Source organism: Rhinichthys klamathensis, unplaced genomic scaffold, assembly GCF_029890125.1.
Source record: "Rhinichthys klamathensis goyatoka isolate OS25496 unplaced genomic scaffold, OSU_Roscu_1.1 h1tg000004l_1, whole genome shotgun sequence".
Taxonomy (NCBI): domain Eukaryota; kingdom Metazoa; phylum Chordata; class Actinopteri; order Cypriniformes; family Leuciscidae; genus Rhinichthys; species Rhinichthys klamathensis.
The window spans coordinates 1,981,204-2,002,331 of record NW_026606557.1 but is presented as its reverse complement, the minus strand read 5'-3'; the positions used below and the strand labels follow the sequence as shown (position 1 = coordinate 2,002,331).

At 39.7% G+C, this 21,128-nt stretch overlaps 2 protein-coding genes across 5 annotated transcripts; one reads left to right on the top strand and one right to left on the bottom strand.

Annotated features, from left to right (window-relative positions):
* Positions 1 to 24: 24 nt before the first annotated feature.
* mettl23 (methyltransferase 23, arginine) lies at positions 25 to 6,335 on the top strand. Of its 2 annotated transcripts, none has more exons than XM_056251166.1 (5): positions 25 to 164; positions 238 to 342; positions 4,899 to 5,136; positions 5,219 to 5,303; positions 6,166 to 6,335. In XM_056251166.1, the coding sequence occupies exons 1-5, from the start codon at positions 81 to 83 to the stop codon at positions 6,323 to 6,325; spliced, it is 672 nt and encodes a 223-aa protein (XP_056107141.1). In that variant the 5' UTR covers positions 25 to 80; the 3' UTR covers positions 6,326 to 6,335. The 2 variants fall into 2 exon arrangements, with proteins under 2 accessions (XP_056107141.1, XP_056107151.1); XM_056251176.1 differs by having other exon boundaries at positions 30 to 164; positions 295 to 342.
* Positions 6,336 to 7,760: 1,425 nt separating this feature from the next.
* On the bottom strand, positions 7,761 to 18,592 carry srsf2b (serine and arginine rich splicing factor 2b). Of its 3 annotated transcripts, XM_056251150.1 has the most exons (5): positions 18,119 to 18,592; positions 11,188 to 11,485; positions 10,944 to 11,054; positions 8,493 to 8,598; positions 7,761 to 8,034 (listed from the first exon to the last, which is right to left on the bottom strand). In XM_056251150.1, the coding sequence occupies exons 1-2, from the start codon at positions 18,478 to 18,480 to the stop codon at positions 11,200 to 11,202; spliced, it is 648 nt and encodes a 215-aa protein (XP_056107125.1). In that variant the 5' UTR covers positions 18,481 to 18,592; the 3' UTR covers positions 7,761 to 8,034; positions 8,493 to 8,598; positions 10,944 to 11,054; positions 11,188 to 11,199. The 3 variants fall into 3 exon arrangements, with proteins under 3 accessions (XP_056107125.1, XP_056107111.1, XP_056107118.1); XM_056251136.1 differs by having other exon boundaries at positions 10,944 to 11,485; XM_056251143.1 differs by lacking the exon at positions 10,944 to 11,054.
* Positions 18,593 to 21,128: the final 2,536 nt, after the last annotated feature.

Sequence of the window (21,128 nt, the reverse complement as noted above, 5' to 3'; positions counted from 1 at the left end):
AAATGGATTTAATGTTGTTTTGGAAAGCTGAAAATGTTGTGTCAACTACAAGCACTGGAAGGTAAAACATCAGCAAGGCCATGAACGAATCCTCTCACACGTTAATAGAGAAATCATTTACATTTCAGGACTGTGAAGACTCCTTAACGGTGTCTATCCCTGAGGTACAGCAAAGTTTGTAATACTTTATGTAATTAATTTGACAATAATTTGACAATAAACACTGATTTATTTCAGGTTCTTGATTCACAATATGGCATGTATGTGTGGCCCTGTGCGGTGGTGCTATCACAGTATGTGTGGATGGCAAGAGAGGAACTACAGAACAAGACTGTTCTTGAGGTACTTATACTCATCATTACACACACATCTGATGCCTTGACATGTTCACATTCATGAATTAAAGGGTTAGATCTATGGCGTTATATGTGTGCCTCAATCCTGAGCGAGTAATTGTAAGTTTTGAGCACAGAGAACTATATTTTGCAAACACATTGCATTATATTTTGAACAGAAATTAACAATCGCAAAAAAAATAAAAAAATCGTTTGAGCAAAGAAAAAACGATTACGTGCTCAATAAATGGATTTGCTATTATCCATATAACGTGCAATAATAACCCCTCTCTCACGCAGTTTACAGGTGCTCTCTCACAAACTTATTCTCTGTGCTCCTGTCAAGTCAACTCTCTCTCTCTCTCTCTCTCTCTCTCTCTCTCTCTCTCTCTCTCTCTCTCTCTCTCTCTCTCTCTCAAACTCGCTCAACTCTTGACACACACGCTCGCTCAACATACAACAGCGCTACAAGTGTGCCACAAAATCAACCAATCGTAACATGAAAGGTCAATGGACCAGATATGTAATAAGTAGAACGCGGAAGTAGTTGTGCAAGTAGTGCATTGTGATTGGCTGTTGGTCAACAATCACCACGCAGCACAAAGAAGACGAAAAATGAATTTTATGGATAGATGTCTTCTCTAGCCACCATCAAACATGACAGAGTCAAATGGTGAAAAGGATAAGTCAAACTAACTTTAGTCACAATAGGAGATATAGGCTACTGTAATATTATAAGTTAAACAACACAACAGCATTATAATACACAAAACTAACAAGACACCTTTAAGTTAATAATAATAAAAAATTCTTACCAAAATGTGTTAATCCATTAGTCTCGCTGTAGTCAGTTATTTTTTCGATTTTTTTTTTCCAGTAAGCTCGAAGCTGTAGTAGTGGATAGTTCTACCAGACGGGCTTTGGTTCTACTAGCGATTTGATTGGAGACCGACAATGTGCAACAAAATTAACCAATTGGAAAATTAAAGGTCAATTGTTATTGGCTGTTGCCAACAGCCAATAACAATTGACCTTTAATTTTCCGATTGGTTAATTTTGTGGCACACTTGTAACGCTGTTGCAAGTTGAGCGAGCCGAGCGTGTGTGTCAAGAGTTGAGCGCGCACAGAATTAAGAGGTTGAGAGAGAGAGAGAGAGAGAGAGAGAGAGAGAGGGAGACTTGACAGGAGCGCAGAGAATAAGTTTGTGAGAGAGCACCTGTAAACTGCGTGAGAGGAGTTATTATTGCACGTTAATATGGATAATAGCAAATACATTTATTGAGCACGGAATCGTTTTTTCTTTGCTCAAACGATTTCTTTTTTTTTTTTTTTTTGCGATTGTTAATTTCTGTTTAAAATATAATGCAATGTGCTTGCAAAATATAGTTCTCTGTGCTCAAAACGTACAATTACTCGCTCAGGATTGAGGCACACATATAACGCCGTATAGTTCACCCAAAAATGAAAATGATGTCATTAATGACTCAAGCCCCAAGCCCGTCAGACCTCCGTTCATCTTCGGAACACAGTTTAAGATATTTTAGATTTAGTCCGAGAGCTTTCTGTCCCTCCATTGAACATGTATATGTACGGTATACTGTCCTTGTTCAGAAAGGAAATAAAGACATCATCAAAGTAGTCCATGTGACATCAGTGGGTTAGTTAGAGTGTTTTGAAGCATCGAAAATACATTTTGGTCCAAAAATAACAAAAACTACGACTTTATTCAGCATTGTATTGTCTTCCGGTTCTGTTGTGGATCCGCGTTCAGTGCCGCCGCTGACGTGTGTCTGGTGTGTGTATGTGTGTGTGTGTGTGTGTGTTCTGGTTCTGTTGTGGATCCGCGTTCAGTGACGCTGCTGATGTAAGACGCTGCTGACGTGTGTCTGGTGTGTGTGTGTGTGTGTGTGTGTGTTCTGGTTCTGTTGTGGATCCGCGTTCAGTGCCGCCGCTGACGTAAGACGCTGCTGACGTGTGTCTGGTGTGTGTGTGTGTGTGTGTGTTCTGGTTCTGTTGTGGATCCGCGTTCAGTGACGCTGCTGATGTAAGACGCTGCTGACGTGTGTCTGGTGTGTGTGTGTGTGTGTTCTGGTTCTGTTGTGGATCCGCGTTCAGTGCCGCCGCTGACGTGTGTCTGGTGTGTGTATGTGTGTGTGTGTGTGTTCTGGTTCTGTTGTGGATCCGCGTTCAGTGCCGCCGCTGACGTAAGACGCTGCTGACGTGTGTCTGGTGTGTGTGTGTGTGTGTGTGTTCTGGTTCTGTTGTGGATCCGCGTTCAGTGACGCTGCTGATGTAAGACGCTGCTGACGTGTGTCTGGTGTGTGTGTGTGTGTGTGTGTGTGTGTTCTGGTTCTGTTGTGGATCCGCGTTCAGTGCCGCTGCTGACGTAAGACGCTGCTGACGTGTGTCTGGTGTGTGTGTGTGTGTGTTCTGGTTCTGTTGTGGATCCGCGTTCAGTGCCGCTGCTGACGTAAGACGCTGCTGACGTGTGTCTGGTGTGTGTGTGTGTGTATTCTGGTTCTGTTGTGGATCCGCGTTCAGTGACGCTGCTGACGTAAGACGCTGCTGACGTGTGTCTGGTGTGTGTGTGTGTGTGTGTGTGATGTAAGACGCTGCTGACGTGTGTCTGGTGCGCCCGAGCTTCGTTCACAGTCTGAGGGAGACGCACGCTGGAAACAAAACAATCTTCGCAAACATGTCTAAGGATTTCCACACAGAGGAAGACTTGCATTTTTTTGCCCAGCCATATTTACTTGAACCCGAATACACACACACACACACACACACGTCAGCAGCGTCTTACGTCAGCGGCGGCACTGAACGCGGATCCACAACAGAACCAGAACACACACACACACACACACACACACCAGACACACGTCAGCAGTGTCTTACGTCAGCGGCGGCACTGAACGCGGATCCACAACAGAACCAGAACACACACACACACACACACCAGACACACGTCAGCAGCGTCTTACGTCAGCAGCGTCACTGAACGCGGATCCACAACAGAACCAGAATACACACACACACACACACCAGACACACGTCAGCAGCGTCTTACGTCAGCAGCGTCACTGAACGCGGATCCACAACAGAACCAGAACACACACACACACACACACCAGACACACGTCAGCAGCGTCTTACGTCAGCAGCGTCACTGAACGCGGATCCACAACAGAACCAGAACACACACACACACACACACCAGACACACGTCAGCAGCGTCTTACGTCAGCGGCACTGAACGCGGATCCACAACAGAACCAGAACACACACACACACACACACCAGACACACGTCAGCAGCGTCTTACGTCAGCAGCGTCACTGAACGCGGATCCACAACAGAACCAGAACACACACACACACACACACCAGACACACGTCAGCAGCGTCTTACGTCAGCGGCACTGAACGCGGATCCACAACAGAACCAGAATACACACACACACACACACCAGACACACGTCAGCAGCGTCTTACGTCAGCAGCGTCACTGAACGCGGATCCACAACAGAACCAGAACACACACACACACACACACCAGACACACGTCAGCAGCGTCTTACGTCAGCGGCGGCACTGAACGCGGATCCACAACAGAACCAGAACACACACACACACACACACACACACACACACACCAGACACACGTCAGCAGTGTCTTACGTCAGCGGCGGCACTGAACGCGGATCCACAACAGAACCAGAATACACACACACACACACACCAGACACACGTCAGCAGCGTCTTACGTCAGCAGCGTCACTGAACGCGGATCCACAACAGAACCAGAACACACACACACACACACACCAGACACACGTCAGCAGCGTCTTACGTCAGCAGCGGCACTGAACGCGGATCCACAACAGAACCAGAACACACACACACACACACACCAGACACACGTCAGCAGCGTCTTACGTCAGCGGCGGCACTGAACGCGGATCCACAACAGAACCAGAACACACACACACACACACACACACACACCAGACACACGTCAGCAGCGGCACTGAACGCGGATCCACAACAGAACCGGAACACAATACAATGCTAAATAAAGTCATAGTTTTTGTTATTTTTGGAGCAAAATGTATTTTCGATGCTTCAACACACTCTAACTAACCCACTGATGTCACATGGACTACTTTGATGATGTCTTTATTTCCTTTCTGAACAAGGACAGTATACCGTACATACATTTTCAATGGAGGGACAGAAAACTCTCGGACTAAATCTAAAATATCTTAAACTGTGTTCTGAAGATGAACGGAGGTCTTACGGGCTTGGGGCGACATGAGGGCGAGTCATTAATGACATCATTTTCATTTTTGGGTGAACTAACCCTTCAAATAAATCGGAGTCAAACCCCCTCCATTAGTATTGCAAGTCCTGCTGTGTTGAAGTTTCACCCTGTCTATTTTCTAAATGCTTATTATAGATCTTATTGTGAGCAATGCATGCGTTTCTTTTTTTAAATTATTTTTATTTCAAGCTAATGGAGTTTGGGTCAAATTGAGTGTAATAAACTGTGCTTTTGCGTTGCAGCTGGGCGCCGGGGTGGGTTTGCCTGGGGTGGTGGCTGGCAGGTGTGGGGCGCGTGTGATGCTGTCAGACAGTGCTGAGCTGCCCCTCTGCCTGAGGAACTGCCGGCGCTCCTGTGACGCCAACGGCCTGCCCGGCGTGCCTGCGATCGCACTCACCTGGGGACGGGTGTCGCCGGAGCTCCTCTCGCTGCCGCCGCTGGACATCATCCTGGGCTCAGATGTCTTCTATGAACCTGAAGGTGACCTTTTTCCCCATGGTTTATCTAATGCTTAAATGTTACACAGGTTTCTAAATATTAAACAAAACATTGCTTTGGACAGATTTTGAAGACGTGCTCGTGACCATCTCCTTTCTCGTAAGGAGAAACCCTCATGCTCAGTTCTGGACGACATACCAGGAGAGAAGGTGATATGATTTAGTTGTGTTGTGGCTTGATTTTGTTGTGTTGTGAACTACTGGACCACCATAGATATATACTTGCAATTGTGAGAAATAAAGTCAAGAGTTGAAAGATATAAAATTGTAATTAAGAAAAGGTAATTGCGGCTTATCTTGCGATTCTGACTTTTTTCTCGCAATTGCAAGTATATATCTGACGATTCTAAGAAAAAAAGTAAAAAGTGCGAATTATAAACTGTGAGAAATAATGTCAGAGTTGCAAATCATAAACTAGCAATTGTGAGAATAAAGAGTTCTGAGATATAAACTTTTTTTTCTCTCAGTTGCTGCAAGTATCTCACAATTGTAATAAAAACGTCAGAATTGCCAGTTATAAATTTAGAGTAATTTTAAAAAGGTAATTGCGACTTTTTATCCTGCAATTCTGACTTTTCCCCCCAGAATTGTGAGATATAAACCCGTAATTGTGTGTTATAAAGTCAGAATTGTGAATGTCTTAATTACCTTTTTTCATTTTTTATCCTGTGGCAGAAACAAGCTTCCATATGTTTGATTTTAAACATTAGTTTTATAGCGATTACACTGACAAAGAGCAATTTGTAGCTCAAAAATTAACGTAAGAAAAATATATAATATAGAAAATCCCATAACTTTAAGATTCGATTCGATGCTTCCATTATGTTTCCATTCTTGGAAATCAGTTTGAAATTTTATTTCCATAACTGCAGGAACCCTGCAGAAAGCAATCTTGTAAAATTAGTACCGCTATATTGACAAATGTAATATTAATAGGGTTCTGCATTCATAATTATTCACCGTCCAAGATGCCTAGTTAAAAATTAATCGTTTTTATTTCTTTTTATTGCAGTGCGGACTGGTCCATTGAGGCTTTGTTACACAAGTGGGATCTGAAGTGCATCAATGTCCCACTGGAAAGATTTGAAGCAAACAAAAACCATCTTGCTGGATCAACACTTCCTGGGAATCATACTGTACAAATGATGATCATAACAAGAAAGGTGTTTTAATGAGAAACTTGTATATACAAATCCTTTCCCTTCCAATGTAACATGTCCTGATAAACTTCTGTTCTACATTTTAGTCCTTCACTTGAAAATGTCAGATTACAGAAATAAAATGGGTTTATGATGACAGATTATGCCAATATACACTATAGCTCAAGAACTAGATTTATTTAAGTATCATTGAGATACTATTATATTTATCAATATTTTACATTTTAATTTAAGTTTTAGTAATTTTGTTGTGCGTTTGTCATTTGTATTAGTTTTTTTTTTTTTTTATCATTTCAGTGTGTATTTATTACAACTTAAAAAAAATAAGAAATGTTGGCTGAAATATAATAAGTTGATCACCAAAATGACATATTTAAAGTTTACCCTCATCCTTCCTTAGGGTCATTTTGACATTTAAAAATGTAGTGTTCATCGGAGGGGTCCTAGACCCTTGGACTTTTGTCGCACTTGAACCATGAATACACAAACAAATTGAATGAATTTTGTGGTGAAAATGTAAACAAGTAACAAATCCTTCTCTCGCGGGTCAATTTGACCCCCTTAGGAATGAATGGAATGCGAGGAATGTTTCAGTACACATAGAAAAACATAAAACTTTACCAAAAATTGTTTTATAATGTCTACATGTGTATCTGAATGCATACTGAATGAACTGACCAGTGGAACAGCTCATTTGCTCCATATAGAGCTAAGGCCATTTAGTGGCTAGAGTCATGAAATATCATGTTATATTATTTTTTTCCCCACAAGACGTCGGCAAAGACACCCAATGTAAGATATTTTGAGCTGAATTAAAAGGGTTATGCATGAAATTGTGAGTTATTTTGAATTTAAATTGAAAGAATGTGCTTAAATGACTATTTATTGATCAAATCTAGTCATTTAAAGGTTAGTAAAATAATAAATACCAACAAAAAAAAAGCATTAAAATAGAAAAAATTCACAAAAAATGAAATAAAATAAGCTTTTCTGGACAAAAAAAATGAAGTATAATTTTAGGGCTTCGGGTCATTTTGACCCGCGAGTGAAAGATGTGTTACAAAGTGCGAGGGAAGGATGAGGGTTAATATATTTAACCTCCACTCACTCACACCAGCTCAGAGATCCACTGGTTGACGATCACACGTTGATCTGATTGGTTACTGTAGTGTGTGACGTCAGAAACACCAGCGATTTCACACCGTGTTTTTGAGACTGTCTTTGGTTCACTGCAGTTTTAAGGAGAAAATACTCAGCAATGCTGGCGACTTATGAGTTTGCACATGGTTTGTCTTTAAGCACATTAAAAACGTGATTTTTGTTTTTACCACAGGGGGACTTAAAGCGTTTTTTACTTTATTTCAGCTCAAATTTATTTTATTTCAAGTGAAGTGAGTTTAATAATAATAACCCTCTCAAGAACACATTTTGCCATGACACCAAGACAGAAGCATTTAATAACTGATTTATTGAAGATCCAGGACAGAACAAAGTTGATCGGTACAGTTTAAGATACTCCCAACTTTCCAAACTTTGTAACACAATTTGACAGACGACAGCGCTTTGGCCACCGAATTTTTTATTGTGCAGATGCTGCTTGACCTCGACCCACACCTGCAACAGCAGCAAACTGGAGAAAACCGGAAACAGCCAAGCACTCAGCACTGCAACACCGGACCTTAACAGCTAACCAGCAAAACTCAACAGCTAGACAACTGCGCCTAGTGCACAAAAAATACACAAGACATTGGGTTAGAATCCAAATAATCACTCATGAAAAGACAAATTAACTAAGATTATATACAAAATTGGTTTAACATCAGGACTGTAATATAAAGTAAACAAGCTATTCATACTTTCCAAATGATTTCAAAACAAAGCAGAGAAATAAGTTTACGCATTTGCAGATTAAAGCAGATTTTTAACAACAACAATAAAAAGCCAAATCTAGATTAATTTCTAAACAGCGTCTTACAAAAGTGACACAAGTGAGGTGCAGCTAGCACTCTCAGAACCATCACCGAAACAGGGTTACCTTAAAGCCCAATAGAATTGTGATGCTCGTCCTACTCAACGAATTAAAAAGGACATACACGTTTAAAACAGGAACAATGTATACAAAGAACAAAGGGCTGTATAACTCTTCAACAGTTTGAATATGCCAATCAGTCATAATGACCTTTAGGCCCATGTAGCCTTTGTGTAGATTTCAGGGTTTTCAATCCGGGGTTCCTCAGGCTCCAACCGAGGTCACGCATTTACAATCGCCCCATGACGAGACGGACCTGAGAGAACACAAAACAGCGGTCAGCCATGTGACCAAGCACGTGGAAAAGCCATGTCGTAATTACGAGATGGCTTTCAAAAATCCAGCTGTAATTACGAGCTCTAGCAGGACGCCAGCGCTTTTTACAAGTCGGGATCTCGTAATTACGACATGGTGGGAACGCACCCAAACATGGCAATGAAAGGTGGGGAAATAAAAGAGAGAAACTGGGGATCAAGATGACATGGACAGTTAACCATAGCACAAAAACAAACTACACATATTACACAAATACATCTCTATACACATAAATAAAAAAAATAAAAAAAGATAAAATGTGTGATGTATTAATGACATCCCGTTAAAAAGACTAGATTTCTGGCAGTATGACGTCCGGTCACATGTGCTCATTATGGAAATTTGACTTTAAATGTGTCTCATCCAATCAGAATGACAGTATTAGTCTCATAATGTTAGTTTGTTTACTTTTGTTTTAAACTGATGTTACATAATATTTTGTTTTGCACTGATTGCCAGACTAATTCATCTGTAGGGCTGGGTATCGATCAAAAATGTCCGATACCTTGATTCCGATACCGGGTCCCGAACAATACCAGCCTGGTTAAAACCAGACCATTCTCAGTTGTAACTGAGTTATGGTCTGGCAAAGCGTCATAGACAAATCATTTCCAGAGGGGCGTCACCAACGGACGTCGCGGATAGACCTAAACCAATCAGAGCGATGAAGGAGATGACGTATGCAGAGCGGCGGAAACATCTCAGAGTGTTGTTCTTTGCTCGGTTTTTAACAAAAAGGAAACGTTCAAATGGCTTAAAACAGACGCGATAGCTGATTCGAACGAGTGATGTTCGACGGCGGCATCCATCTTTGTAACGTAGGCTACAAAATCTGCTTCAAAATCCCAGCGCTGTCGTCATCGTGTAAAGCCCGCCCCAACGCTTCTGATTGGTGCCGCGATTTCGGCGGATTGGAAATGGGCTTGAATGAGCTCTTTGCCAGACTAACTTTCAGAGCAAATCTACATTTGCCGGAAATTGTCTGGGTTTTCCCCGGCTAGAACAATACTTTTTTCAATACAAATTTGATGAAATCTGTGTTATTTCAGGGGGAGCAAGGAGACATTTTAATTGCTTATTAATAAACTAGTGTTTTCTGAGTCAGTGTTGTCTGCAAAGATGAAGTTGACGTTGCGGACGCGTCATCTCCACAATATAGAGCTGGTAAGTCCCGCCCATCCGTAAAACTCCAAGTGGACCTCTAGGTTGAAAAAGCGTCAATGCAAGTGAATGAGAGAAAATAATTATTTTCTGATCCCGTTTGAATTGTGCCATGAATGTGAACATATGTTGTCTGTGAATTTTTTATATAATTTCTCATGTAACGAGTTTGACAGTATATTGTATGATTCTTTGGCTAGCAGTTGTGGAATAGACATAACGAGAAAGACACGTCGCATATGTGACGTCACCGCATAACACATTTCCCCTCCACAAATCACGGTGCGATAATCTAAGGAATTAGATCGAGATGCCTGTGTGTTTTGTACCCAAATGTCACCATTCAAACAAAGGCATGTTTAGCGGGATCCGTGTGCTAGTGGTGGTGACGCATAGCAAACGCGTCGAAAGCAGCGAAGAGTTGTAGTCCACAAAGTGCTCTCACACAAAGTCTAACCGTATGAAAATTCTACCCGCTAAATTGTAGCTTTCTTTACACGAAACATTATATAAAAAATTCACAGACAACATATGTTCACATTCATTGCAAAATTCAAACGGGATTAGAAAATAATCAGTTTCTCTCATTCACTTGCATTGACGATTTTTCAACCTAGAGGTCCAGCGGGGTAAGCGGAAGGGGCGGGACTTACCAGCTCTATACAGAGAAATGCACCTTTCATTTTGATTACATAATCAGAGTGTTCATATTTGAATTGGTTCGTTTTAAAAGTAGACATTTCCAGCTTCTCTGGGTGTAACTAGTGTTTTTCATTGATGCCTCGCAACAGCCAATCATGCTGTATGCTTATTGGCACGTTGACGAGATTAACCCCTTAGGTATCGAAATTTGGAGGTTTTTTGATACTCGATGGTAGAGGCAATTCGCTCGGTGCCTAAAAAGTATCGAACTCGATACCCAACCCAAATCACCTGCTATAAATAATCTCATTTAGTTTTTCGCACACGGGTTAGATAAGACTTTGGTCGTGCCAGCCTGCTAGTTATAAACTCAAGTACTATGTTTATTCCCATTTCCAGGTTAAAGCAAGCAACTGGCAGCGAGTTTGTGTTTGACTTTTGTCTATGGCAGGACGCTGTCTGTCCGTTGTCTCGTAGACGTACCTCAGCACCACCAAAACACCCATCTGCTTCAAAGCAACCCCAACAGGAGCAGGCACACCTCTAACAGCTCAACACAGCTCTGCTTTTACATTGCCATACTGGATTCAGCAGCTTGGAGGAAACAATTCCACATTGAGTTCAACAGCATTGTCAAATGCTGCAGCATTTTTACCAATGCGATGCATCTGCAAAGAATAAGCAAATGCATTCCAGCACATCATTGTCCGGGGTCACGTTTTCTTACCACTGAAGCGTTTTAGGATGATGCCGGTCCTTCTTCCCCTGCAGACTTTGGCTGGCTTTTAGATCTGGACCTGGACCCTCTGTTCGATGCAGGCGTGCGGCTTCTGGAACGGGACCTGGATTTGGATCGAGAACGTGACCTAGACCTGGAAGGAGACTTGGACTTCCTCTTGCGGGGAGTGTGTGACTTGGAGCGAGAGCGGGAAATGGAGCGGGACCTCGACCTGCTGTAACGGGAACGGCTGCGGGAACGAGAGCGGCTCCTGCTTCTGGAGCGGCTGCGTCGCCGGCGCTTTGGACTGTGGGTGGAGAATGGAGATAAAGAAAAGTGATGGATTATTTCAATAGAGTCTGTACACAGACCTGCACTTTCTCTCAACTTGATAAGATATAAGGAACATTCACACCAAGAACTATAACAATAAACTTTTAATAATCCTTTTTTAGTTCTGTGAGAATAGTGAAATCCACACCAGAACTATAACGGTACGATGTAGTTGGAATCACTTTCAGATGAAAAATATAAAGTTATAATAATAATGGTTCTAATTCCACAGTGAAGATACTATATTGTTCGATTTTAAAGCATTATAAGGCATAAAAAAAAAAAAAGTTTGGTTCCGGTTTGTTGTCAGTTGAGGTCATGGGTCGGTAGGGATTTTTTTTTTTTTTTTTTTTTTTTTTTTTTAGTGGCAGCAGCAAGTAATAGGTAGGAAATTATTGAGGGCTCGACCTTAAGCCTTTTCATGTGCTTGCCCTCCGAACAAGTAAATCTGTCATTCACTTGTCAGAGTAAAAAAGTTGCTTGTCCGGATTTGTTTTAATTTTTTAATTTATTTATTCTGAAGCAATGTTCTCATCAGTGTTCAATCAGCTTTGATATTTAAATTGGCATATTGTAATATCTGCACCTTTGAAGGGCATCCCCTCCCCCAATCTTATTAAATGCCCTATAGTGTCGTCTTATTCTAAATAATTGAATTTATTGATCAAATTTAGGAATTTAAAATGAAAGATGAAGCATACTGTTACCCTAAGTAGGGCTGATCAAATTAAATAATTTACACTGAAAAATTACAATTGCATAAAATAATGTTATGAAATTGATTTAAATGTACAAATAAGAAACATCGGAAAGAAGTATACTAGGCTACTTATAAACATAACACTAAACTGCCAATAGGTGGCGGCAGGCGGCCGTATTAATGAGTGAGTCATTGATTCATTAATTCAAACGATTCGTTTAAACGGTTGATTCATTCAAGAATGAGACAGATGTTAATTAATGGGTCATTGAATCTTTGACTCAACCGATTCGGTCAAAATGCTGAATCATTCAATAATGAAAACAGGTTGAGTGTTCCTGTGAGATGCGCCGTGGTTCTGCTGTGATTTTTGTTTGGAACTATTTTCGCTGCAGAAACAGAACAAAAACAGCCAATATTTCATCTAAAATGTAAGTGACTTAATTGTAACTGTTTATTGAACTGTTGTAGGAAATCAATGTCACATTTTCAATCGTGATATGGTATTCAGGAAAAATAATTGAGGCTGCTTAACACATATGTTAAAATATAGAAACTCCACATTTAGATTTGTTTATAGGCAGTATGTTGTTAACTGAGTGTGTGTGTGCTGCGCTCATGTGTGTAGATTTCTCCTCGAGAGGCTGCGCGAGCGTCAACAGCGCAACCTCACCGTCAGCAGGCTAATGCATTTATTATCCACAATTGATCGCAACTTACAATAAATGTAATAAAATCATTCTCTCGGTTTAGTGATTCCCTAGTTATTTGTTTGTTTGTTATTGATGTTCTAATCAGGCTACTTGTCCGTTCGGGCAAGTAAAATTCTCTTTTACTTGTCCTTCAAAAATCCATTTGTCGCGGACAAGTTAGACGGGCTCTGGAGATCGAATACGATACGATACGATCGATACGAAGCGCGGCAGGTTAGAGTGTTTTGGATTGCATAAAATAATAAAAGAAACGAACAAATACATGGCGAAAGAAGTGGTAGACAGCAGAAGAGGGTATTGGGATTTGGGATGATTTTTAATGAAACTTGGGAGGCGGATGGAGGTTACTCTGTAACTCATCATGTGGTGTGTGCGTGCCTATGAATGCATGCATTTGTATGTGTGCGTATATGAATAAAAGTGTCCTTAATGACAAAAAAAAAACAAAAAAAACTTGTAGCCTATATGTATTATAGTTCAGTTTGACGAACGATGTGTGAACGACCATGTAGCTGCCTCGTTTGTTTTGCTGGAGGACAACAGATGGCATCTTGCATCGCGTGCTGTACAAAAACGTAAATTATAGTTCGCCTCAAAGTTTTTTATTTGTGTATTTATTTAATTTTTATTATTTCTTCCCCAAGCTCATAAAATAAATTTGGGTCGCACATAAATTGACAGGGTCGGTCGGAAACCGGAACCAAACAAAAAATTTTTTTAAACCTAAGCCATGAACCAACCCCACCAGATATGAGGTGAATTATTCACAACATTACAAACTTTGATTTGGAGAAAAAAAATGTATTTGAAAATCAGACAAAAACACTTTGTCCTTTTACAACAAGGTACAAGACTGTGTACTTAAAGGATTTATTGAGGAAAATAACTACAATTTCCATTGTAAACATTGCGAATCGAATTTAAAACTATAGAGAAATATAAAACTATTAGGGGTGTAACGATACCCTCATGTCTGGATTCGATACATATCACGATACTGAACTCACGATACGATATTATTGCGATACTCCAAGACACATGATAAAAGGTTAACAAAAAATATACTGTTGATTAAAATGCTAACTTTGATATTACATTGTGGGTTTAAATGAATAGGATGGACTTGGTGCTTCAGCTTGTAACCAAAGGACAATGGTGACACCAGAATAAAAATATTCATGATTCTGAAGCTGAAAATACAGAATTATTTTAGACGAATATGATTGCACTCTGTCACTGACTAGATATATTTAAAATGATGTAGGACTTTTTACTGACCAACATCATCAGACATTTGGCATTATCAGGAAATATTCCCCCATTGCATTATTATACATTATAATCAACATTATGTATGGTAGTTTAATGTAGTACTGGCACTAAAAAAATCTCACACAGTAATTTTTTATTTTGGGTGAACTATCCACGATACATATTGTTGCATTTTTGTATTGCGATACATTGTGGCACGATATATTGTTACACCCCTAAAAACTATTCATTTAAAGTTATATCTAAACATTTATATTATATAAATTATTGTATATAATATAACTATAAAGTTATATTATATACAATACATTTAAGTTTATTTCAAAATAAGCATTTATATTACCGTATAAACACTATCCTAGCACCGCCCTGATCAAATATGTTCCCGCGGCTATGTATATAGATCATGTAAAAAATATTTTGACAGCATAGCGAAACCAACTCGATTACGTCATTCACACTGCTTCGTGACTCCCTGATTGGTGGAATATTCAGTAGAGCATCATGGGTAATGTAGTTGTTCACCGTGAATTCCGCTGTTGTGATTAAAAAAAAAAAAAATCACAGTATGTCTGTGTATGAGTTATTTTAAAAAAAAAGTCTATTTCACTATGGAGAAAATAAATTGAGGTTTTACTTATGGATTCTGACTGTTGCACTCTTTAAAGCGACAGACTACATGATTGCAGCACAATTAACATTATAATGTTAATTATAATTAACTTGTAATAATAATGTTAACGATTAACATAATAATGTAGTAATCTTGATGTGAACGAGCCTTTACGGTTTATAACAAACACAGTCATAAACGTATTAAGCTTAAAGCTGCAGTCCGGCATTTTTCCTCTTTGTCGCCATCTCTGTTCGAAATCTGCAATTGCAGTCATTCGCGGATGAACACAGTGTTTGAGGAGAGTGTGCAGCTGTCAGTCACCGCGCCGATGTGGATATTGTCATTCAGAATCACAGATTATTCTTTTTGGAAGTATGACCAACAACAATTTTCACCGGGAAATGTCATCTGAACTAGTAAGAAACATTCACTTTTGTTCTGGTTCTGACATTGCAGTAAATCGCGCTGATTAAATCTAACAATTGCTTATAAGTTATCATTTCACGCAAAACCGTGCAAAGTAGCTATACTATGTTCTCTAATTGTTAATGTTAACAACGTCAGCAAGCATTGCGTGACTACATCATGTAATGTCCTTCCGATATTATCCTTGTTTTCGCATGGGTCCGGTTACAGTCTCTTTTTTTCTGTAGCCACTCCGAAGTCCGAACGAAGTCTTTTGCATTTACAGCGGGTAAATCTGTTGTCACTGATGATGATCGTTTGAACCTTTCTGGATCCGCCATCAAATTGATAAGTTTAATTATATCAAGTGCTGTGAGAAAAGGCTATAAATCTCTACCTCCAGCATCCTCACACGCAATATAGCTTATACTAGCCGAGACTCCTTCTTTATGTGTACAGATGTGACGTAATGACACAAAGACATGCTCGAATCTCCCACGGAAATCCACCAGTACCACTAAAATTAAAAACATTATTACAAGCTTACCGTTTTGCATCGAGCTAAGGCAAGCAGATAGTTTTGAACACTGGCTGGTTATGTATTTTATCAAATATGTATTTTGGATAATTTTTAACCCAAAAAAAAGCTACGGACAGCAGCTTTAATGCAATATCTGCTCGATAATGCCTATTATTTAAAAAAAAGTTTGTTAACGGTTTATTAGTCACTTTGAAACGGGAGGCTGTGTATACATATGCATGCATATGCAGGGCTCGAAATTGCGACCATTTTGGTCGCATATGCTCCTGAAATTTAATCTGTGCTACCTAAAAATATATTTGGGAGCATCTGTGCGAGTGCAAATAATGGTTGTTGTGGTGCGACCTGTTTTTATTTCTCTACAAAACGTTCGCAAATTACTGCACAGTGTGTACCTTATGTGCACTGATACGTGGTGGCCGGACCATCATTCTATCCAACGATTACATCCAATCAAACTTCATCCTTACGTTCCTAACTTTAAAGCAGATTTTAGATAGGTTAATATTAGCTGTCAATCACTCCCATTCACTTACGCTGCGCTCCGTTGTCACGTGACAGGGAGCTGACTACCGCGCGACTAAAAGGCTGAATAAGAGAGAAGATGAAACGAGGTTTTTCCTGCTTTGAATTTTTTTGGCGACCGCCAAAGCCTTATTTGATCGGTGAGTGATAGATGACTGACGGCTGCGCTTGTGACAGGGCTCATATTACTGAAAGAACGAGCAGAGAGAGCGCGCGCACTCTCACAGTCTTCAAACAGTCTTGCTCTCCCTCCCTCACGCATATAAATCGAGAATTGACACGATGGTAAAAGGTAAGAAGACCGAAGTTTCACGTGAAGCATTCGGAGATTTTTCTAATGACTCCTTTGAACTGATTCCATTTAATGAATGGTTAAAACAACTGATCTGTCCAACACTGAACTCACGAGACGTCTGCATCGGTGTATAACAAATCGGTAACACTTTACAATAAAGTTCAATTTATTAAACTCTAGTTAACTACATTAGTTAACATTAACTATTAATAAACTGCATTTCTACAGCATTTATTAATCTTTGTTAATGCTAATTTAATCATTAATAGTAGCCTTATTGAAATCAAAAGATGTATTTGTAGTTAGCCTAATGCACTGTGAAGTAACATGAACAAACAATGAACAGCTGTATTTTTTATTAACTAAGATTAACAAAGATTCATAAATACAGTAAAAAATGTATTGCTCATGGTTCATGTTAGTTAGCCTAATGCATTAACTAATGTTAACCAATCAAACCACATTTACTCAGAACACCTCTTAAAATAAGAATGTAAGTGTGCTTACCCCATTTATTTTTAGTAAGAGTGGTTAGGAAGATTTAACCTTAATAAACTACAGTATTTTCAGGTTATTTAAATGACAATGTGAAGAAAACTTACCAAAAAAAAAAAAACTTTTAGTTTAGACTGGAGTGAGGTGAAACCAAAAACAAAAAGTGCAAATCAAGTTGTTGTTAGCTAGCTTCTAATTGTATTCAATTGTATATGGTAGAAAATTAGTTACAATAAACTTTTTAATGCTACTTTATTATTGTAGTTTTTGATATTGATATGATGATATACCAAAATGATGATTAGGTTTAGCAAAGAAGGATTTTATCTTACAAAGCTATGAAATACAGTGGTAAAATCACAGCTTTAATAAAAAAAAAAAAAAAAAACAGGGCAAGAAAGGATGACAGTGTCCACCGGCCACCACCGAAAAGAAAACCAATACATTTTAAGCGCAAGAGCTTGGTTAAACAAGGAGAGAGTGCCAAGCACAAAAAAATGCAGGGACAAGTGTGTGGAAAACAAATCAGGTTCAATTATTAAGGCTTTTAATCATCAGAATGCTGCCGGTCGTTCCGCTCTACTGGCAGAGCTAAACGTCAAATTTGGTGGGTGCTCCTAAATTTTTGCTGGTGCTCCTAACTTTTTGAAGTTGGGAGCACCAGTGCTACCAGGTAAAAAAGTTAATTTCGAGCCCTGATATATATATATATATATATATATATGCACCGTAACGTTACATATTAACTAACGTTATACTAACGTTATATTCTACGAACATAAGTAGTTAGGAGCTGTTCCGAACATAGACACTCACTGTTAGGTAAATAAAAGCACACATGAAATGCGTTAAAGTCCATATAATAATTAAAAAAACATGATTTTGAATTAAACGGCATCAGTCTAACGTTACGTGCATGTGACGTCATGGAAAGCAGACTGAACTAATAGCGTTCCTCCAAGAAAAACAACACACAGATTGTAAAAACACATAGAAAAGCGCTGTACGCAGATAACAACTCTGTCTGATCTGAGGTATTGTTTACCTCCGGCTGCGGCGGCCGTGTCCTCCGTGTCTTCTGGCGGCTCCCCCGCCGCGACGCCCGCCGTAGTAGGAGTCTGGCGGCCTGCCGTAACGGGCCATCTGAACCCGGAGCTCTCGCCCGTCCAGAATCGCCCCATCCATCGCGTCCATCGCGTCCTCGGCATCCCGATTGTCGTGAAAGCGCACGAAGGCGAACCCCCGGCTCTCTTTCGTGTATCGATCTCGGGGAATATAAACGTCCCCAACTCGGCCGTACTTTTCAAAGACGCGCCGCAGCGTTTCCGGCGACGTGCGGTACGTTAAATTATCCACTTTTAACGATGTCATGCCTTCTACGTCGGGTGGAGGCCTGCCGTAACTCATTTTAAGTTTGTTGCCCAACAAACTATCAGAATTCACTTCGCTTTGTGTCCTCAAACTGAGTCGACTCGCCTATTCCAGTGAGGTGACGAACACTAGTTGCCGTTGAGCTCCGCGAGCACAACAATGAGCACGCGCGCACACTCGCTCTCAAAATGGCGAGTACTAAAAACCTTCTTCTTCTTGTTGCTATTTTACGGCGGTTGGCATCCAACTTATTGGTGCATTTCCGCCACCTTCTGCTCCGGAGTGTGGAACAGAAAATAGGTTTACAGACTAAATCCCCCTCTCCCACTCACACACTGCTCCTCCCGAGTCCCATTCATTCTGCATGTTAATAATTTTAATAGTAATAACAACAATTATTATTACCACCATAATTACAACATCAATATTTATACTTTAACCCTCATATACTACCTTTATTTATATTCTATTAAAAAACCCTATTTCTCTTAAGAAAGTCATAAGAATTCTAGTCTGAACTCAATAACCCTTATAATGTGATGTTCTGAACTCCCATCTCCCTCAGCTTATTCCTCATCATCTCTCTCTGTGCTCCATACCTACTACATCTCAAAATAATATGCTCTATAGACTCCTCTTCCTGGCATCCTTCACTCAATCCAGTATTATGTTTCCCTATTAACTTAAGCGTTTTATTTAATAAACAATGTCCCATTCTTAACCTAGAGATCACAATTTCTTCTCTCCTATTTCCACTTCCAACCCTTGTTTCTTTAACTTCCCTTTGAATTTGATATAAGTGTCTCCCTGTCCCTCTCTCTCCCACATTTCTTGCCACTTTTGATTTATTTTCTCCCATATCACACTTTTAACTTCTGCTTTACTAATACTAACTTGCATTTCTATATTTCCTTTTGTTAATGCCCTTTTTGCTAAATGATCAGCCATTTCATTCCCCCTTATCCCTACATGTCCTGGTACCCATATAAACTTTACTTGTCCAACTATTCTTGTTACTGACTGAAGTACTTCCCACAGAATATCTTGACGACTTTTGGATTTGAATGACCGAAGACTTGTTAAAACTGCTGATGAATCTGAGCATAACAATACTTTTTTCTGCCCATCATAATGCAATTAATATAGCCAACATTTCCACTGTTTAAACCCCTAATTGATTAGATGTTCTCCTATTGATTCCTGTTCCTTTATCTGGTATCACCACCCCTAATCCTGTTGCTTCCGTCTCTGGATTCTTAGCTCCATCAGTATAAATCTGTATATATGTATTATATTTTTCCAACAACCGATTTTTGAACAGTCTTTCTAAATTAATTTCCTCCTGAGCCTTCCTTTTGTCCTGTAACACAAACCAGTCTACCGCTGGCCAAACTATCTTCCATGGCGCAATCTCTGGATAAACTATCATGGGACTCATCCTCAAATTATACACTTGTAGTTCTTTGGCTATTTCATTTCCAATCCGTCCAAAATTTTCCTTTAAATTTTTCCCATACTCCCAGCTTTCCTGCAACACTGCCTTAGTGATATGTGAATTATTATGTCCTTTTAAACCAGCCCAATAGTTAGCCATTAACTGTTTCCTCCTTAAATCTAGTGGTAATTCTCCCATTTCTACCTGAATGGCTGCTACAGGAGTTGTTTTGACCGCTCCACAGCATATTCTCAGGGCCTGAGCCTGGATTACATCTAACTTTTTTAACTGAGACTTAGCTGCCGATCCAATTACTACACTTACATAATCTATCACTGATCGTATTAATGCCACATATATTCTTTTCAATGATGATCTACTTGCACCCCATTCTCTTCCCCTCAGACATCTCATCACATTTATCACTTTTTTTTCCCTTTTTCCTCCATTTTTCTGATATGATCTGCAAATGTCAATCGTGAATCCAAACTTACTCCTAAAAATGTAAAAGTTCCAGTCCTCTCTAAATCTCTTCCATACATTCTTAACTTTATGCCTTCCTGAACTCTTTTCCTAGTAAAAAAGACAGATGCGTCTTTTCTACAGAAAATCTAAATCCCCAATCAAAACCCCACTCCACAACTTTATCAATTGCTTCCTGTATTTTTCTGACCACATAATCTATATTCCTTCCTCTCTTCCACAACGTCCCGTCATCTGCAAACAAAGACCTTCCAATGTCTTCTGGAACTTTTTCAAATATATCATTGATCATAATTATGAAGAGTAATGGGCTTATCACACTCCCTTGTGGTGTACCATTTCTAACTATGTATTGATTTGACATGTCTGTCCCTATCCTCACTTGTATTTTCCGTCCAAAAAGAAAATCCTTTACCCAGTTAAATATTTTCCCTCCAACACCCATCTTATTCATTTTGATTAATAACCCCTCCTTCCACATCATGTCGTACGCTTTTTCAATATCAAAAAATACCGCTATTAAAGTCTCTTTATTCGCTTGTGCCTTTCTTATTTCCGTCTCAATTCTTACCACAGAGTCTATTGTGCTTCTTCCCTTCCTAAAACCACTCTGACAACTAGCCAATAATCCTCTTTTTTCTATGGCATGGGTCAGTCTATCTACTATCATCCTTTCCATAATTTTACATAGATTAGAAGTTAAAGCTATAGGTCTGTAACTAGTGGGTTTTGTCGGATCCTTACCAGGTTTTCTTATCGGAATAAC

Excerpts from the sequence above, each read along its gene's own strand:
- mettl23 (XM_056251166.1), top strand. The coding sequence starts at position 81 with ATGAACGAATCCTCTCACACGTTAATAGAGAAATCATTTACATTTCAG. Across the intron at positions 343-4,898 it reads AGAACAAGACTGTTCTTGAG|CTGGGCGCCGGGGTGGGTTT; the intron begins GTACTTATACTC and ends TTTGCGTTGCAG. Across the intron at positions 5,137-5,218 it reads TGTCTTCTATGAACCTGAAG|ATTTTGAAGACGTGCTCGTG; the intron begins GTGACCTTTTTC and ends TGCTTTGGACAG.
- srsf2b (XM_056251136.1), bottom strand. The coding sequence starts at position 18,480 with ATGAGTTACGGCAGGCCTCCACCCGACGTAGAAGGCATGACATCGTTA. Across the intron at positions 11,486-18,118 it reads CACGGCCGCCGCAGCCGGAG|TCCAAAGCGCCGGCGACGCA; the intron begins GTAAACAATACC and ends CTCCACCCACAG.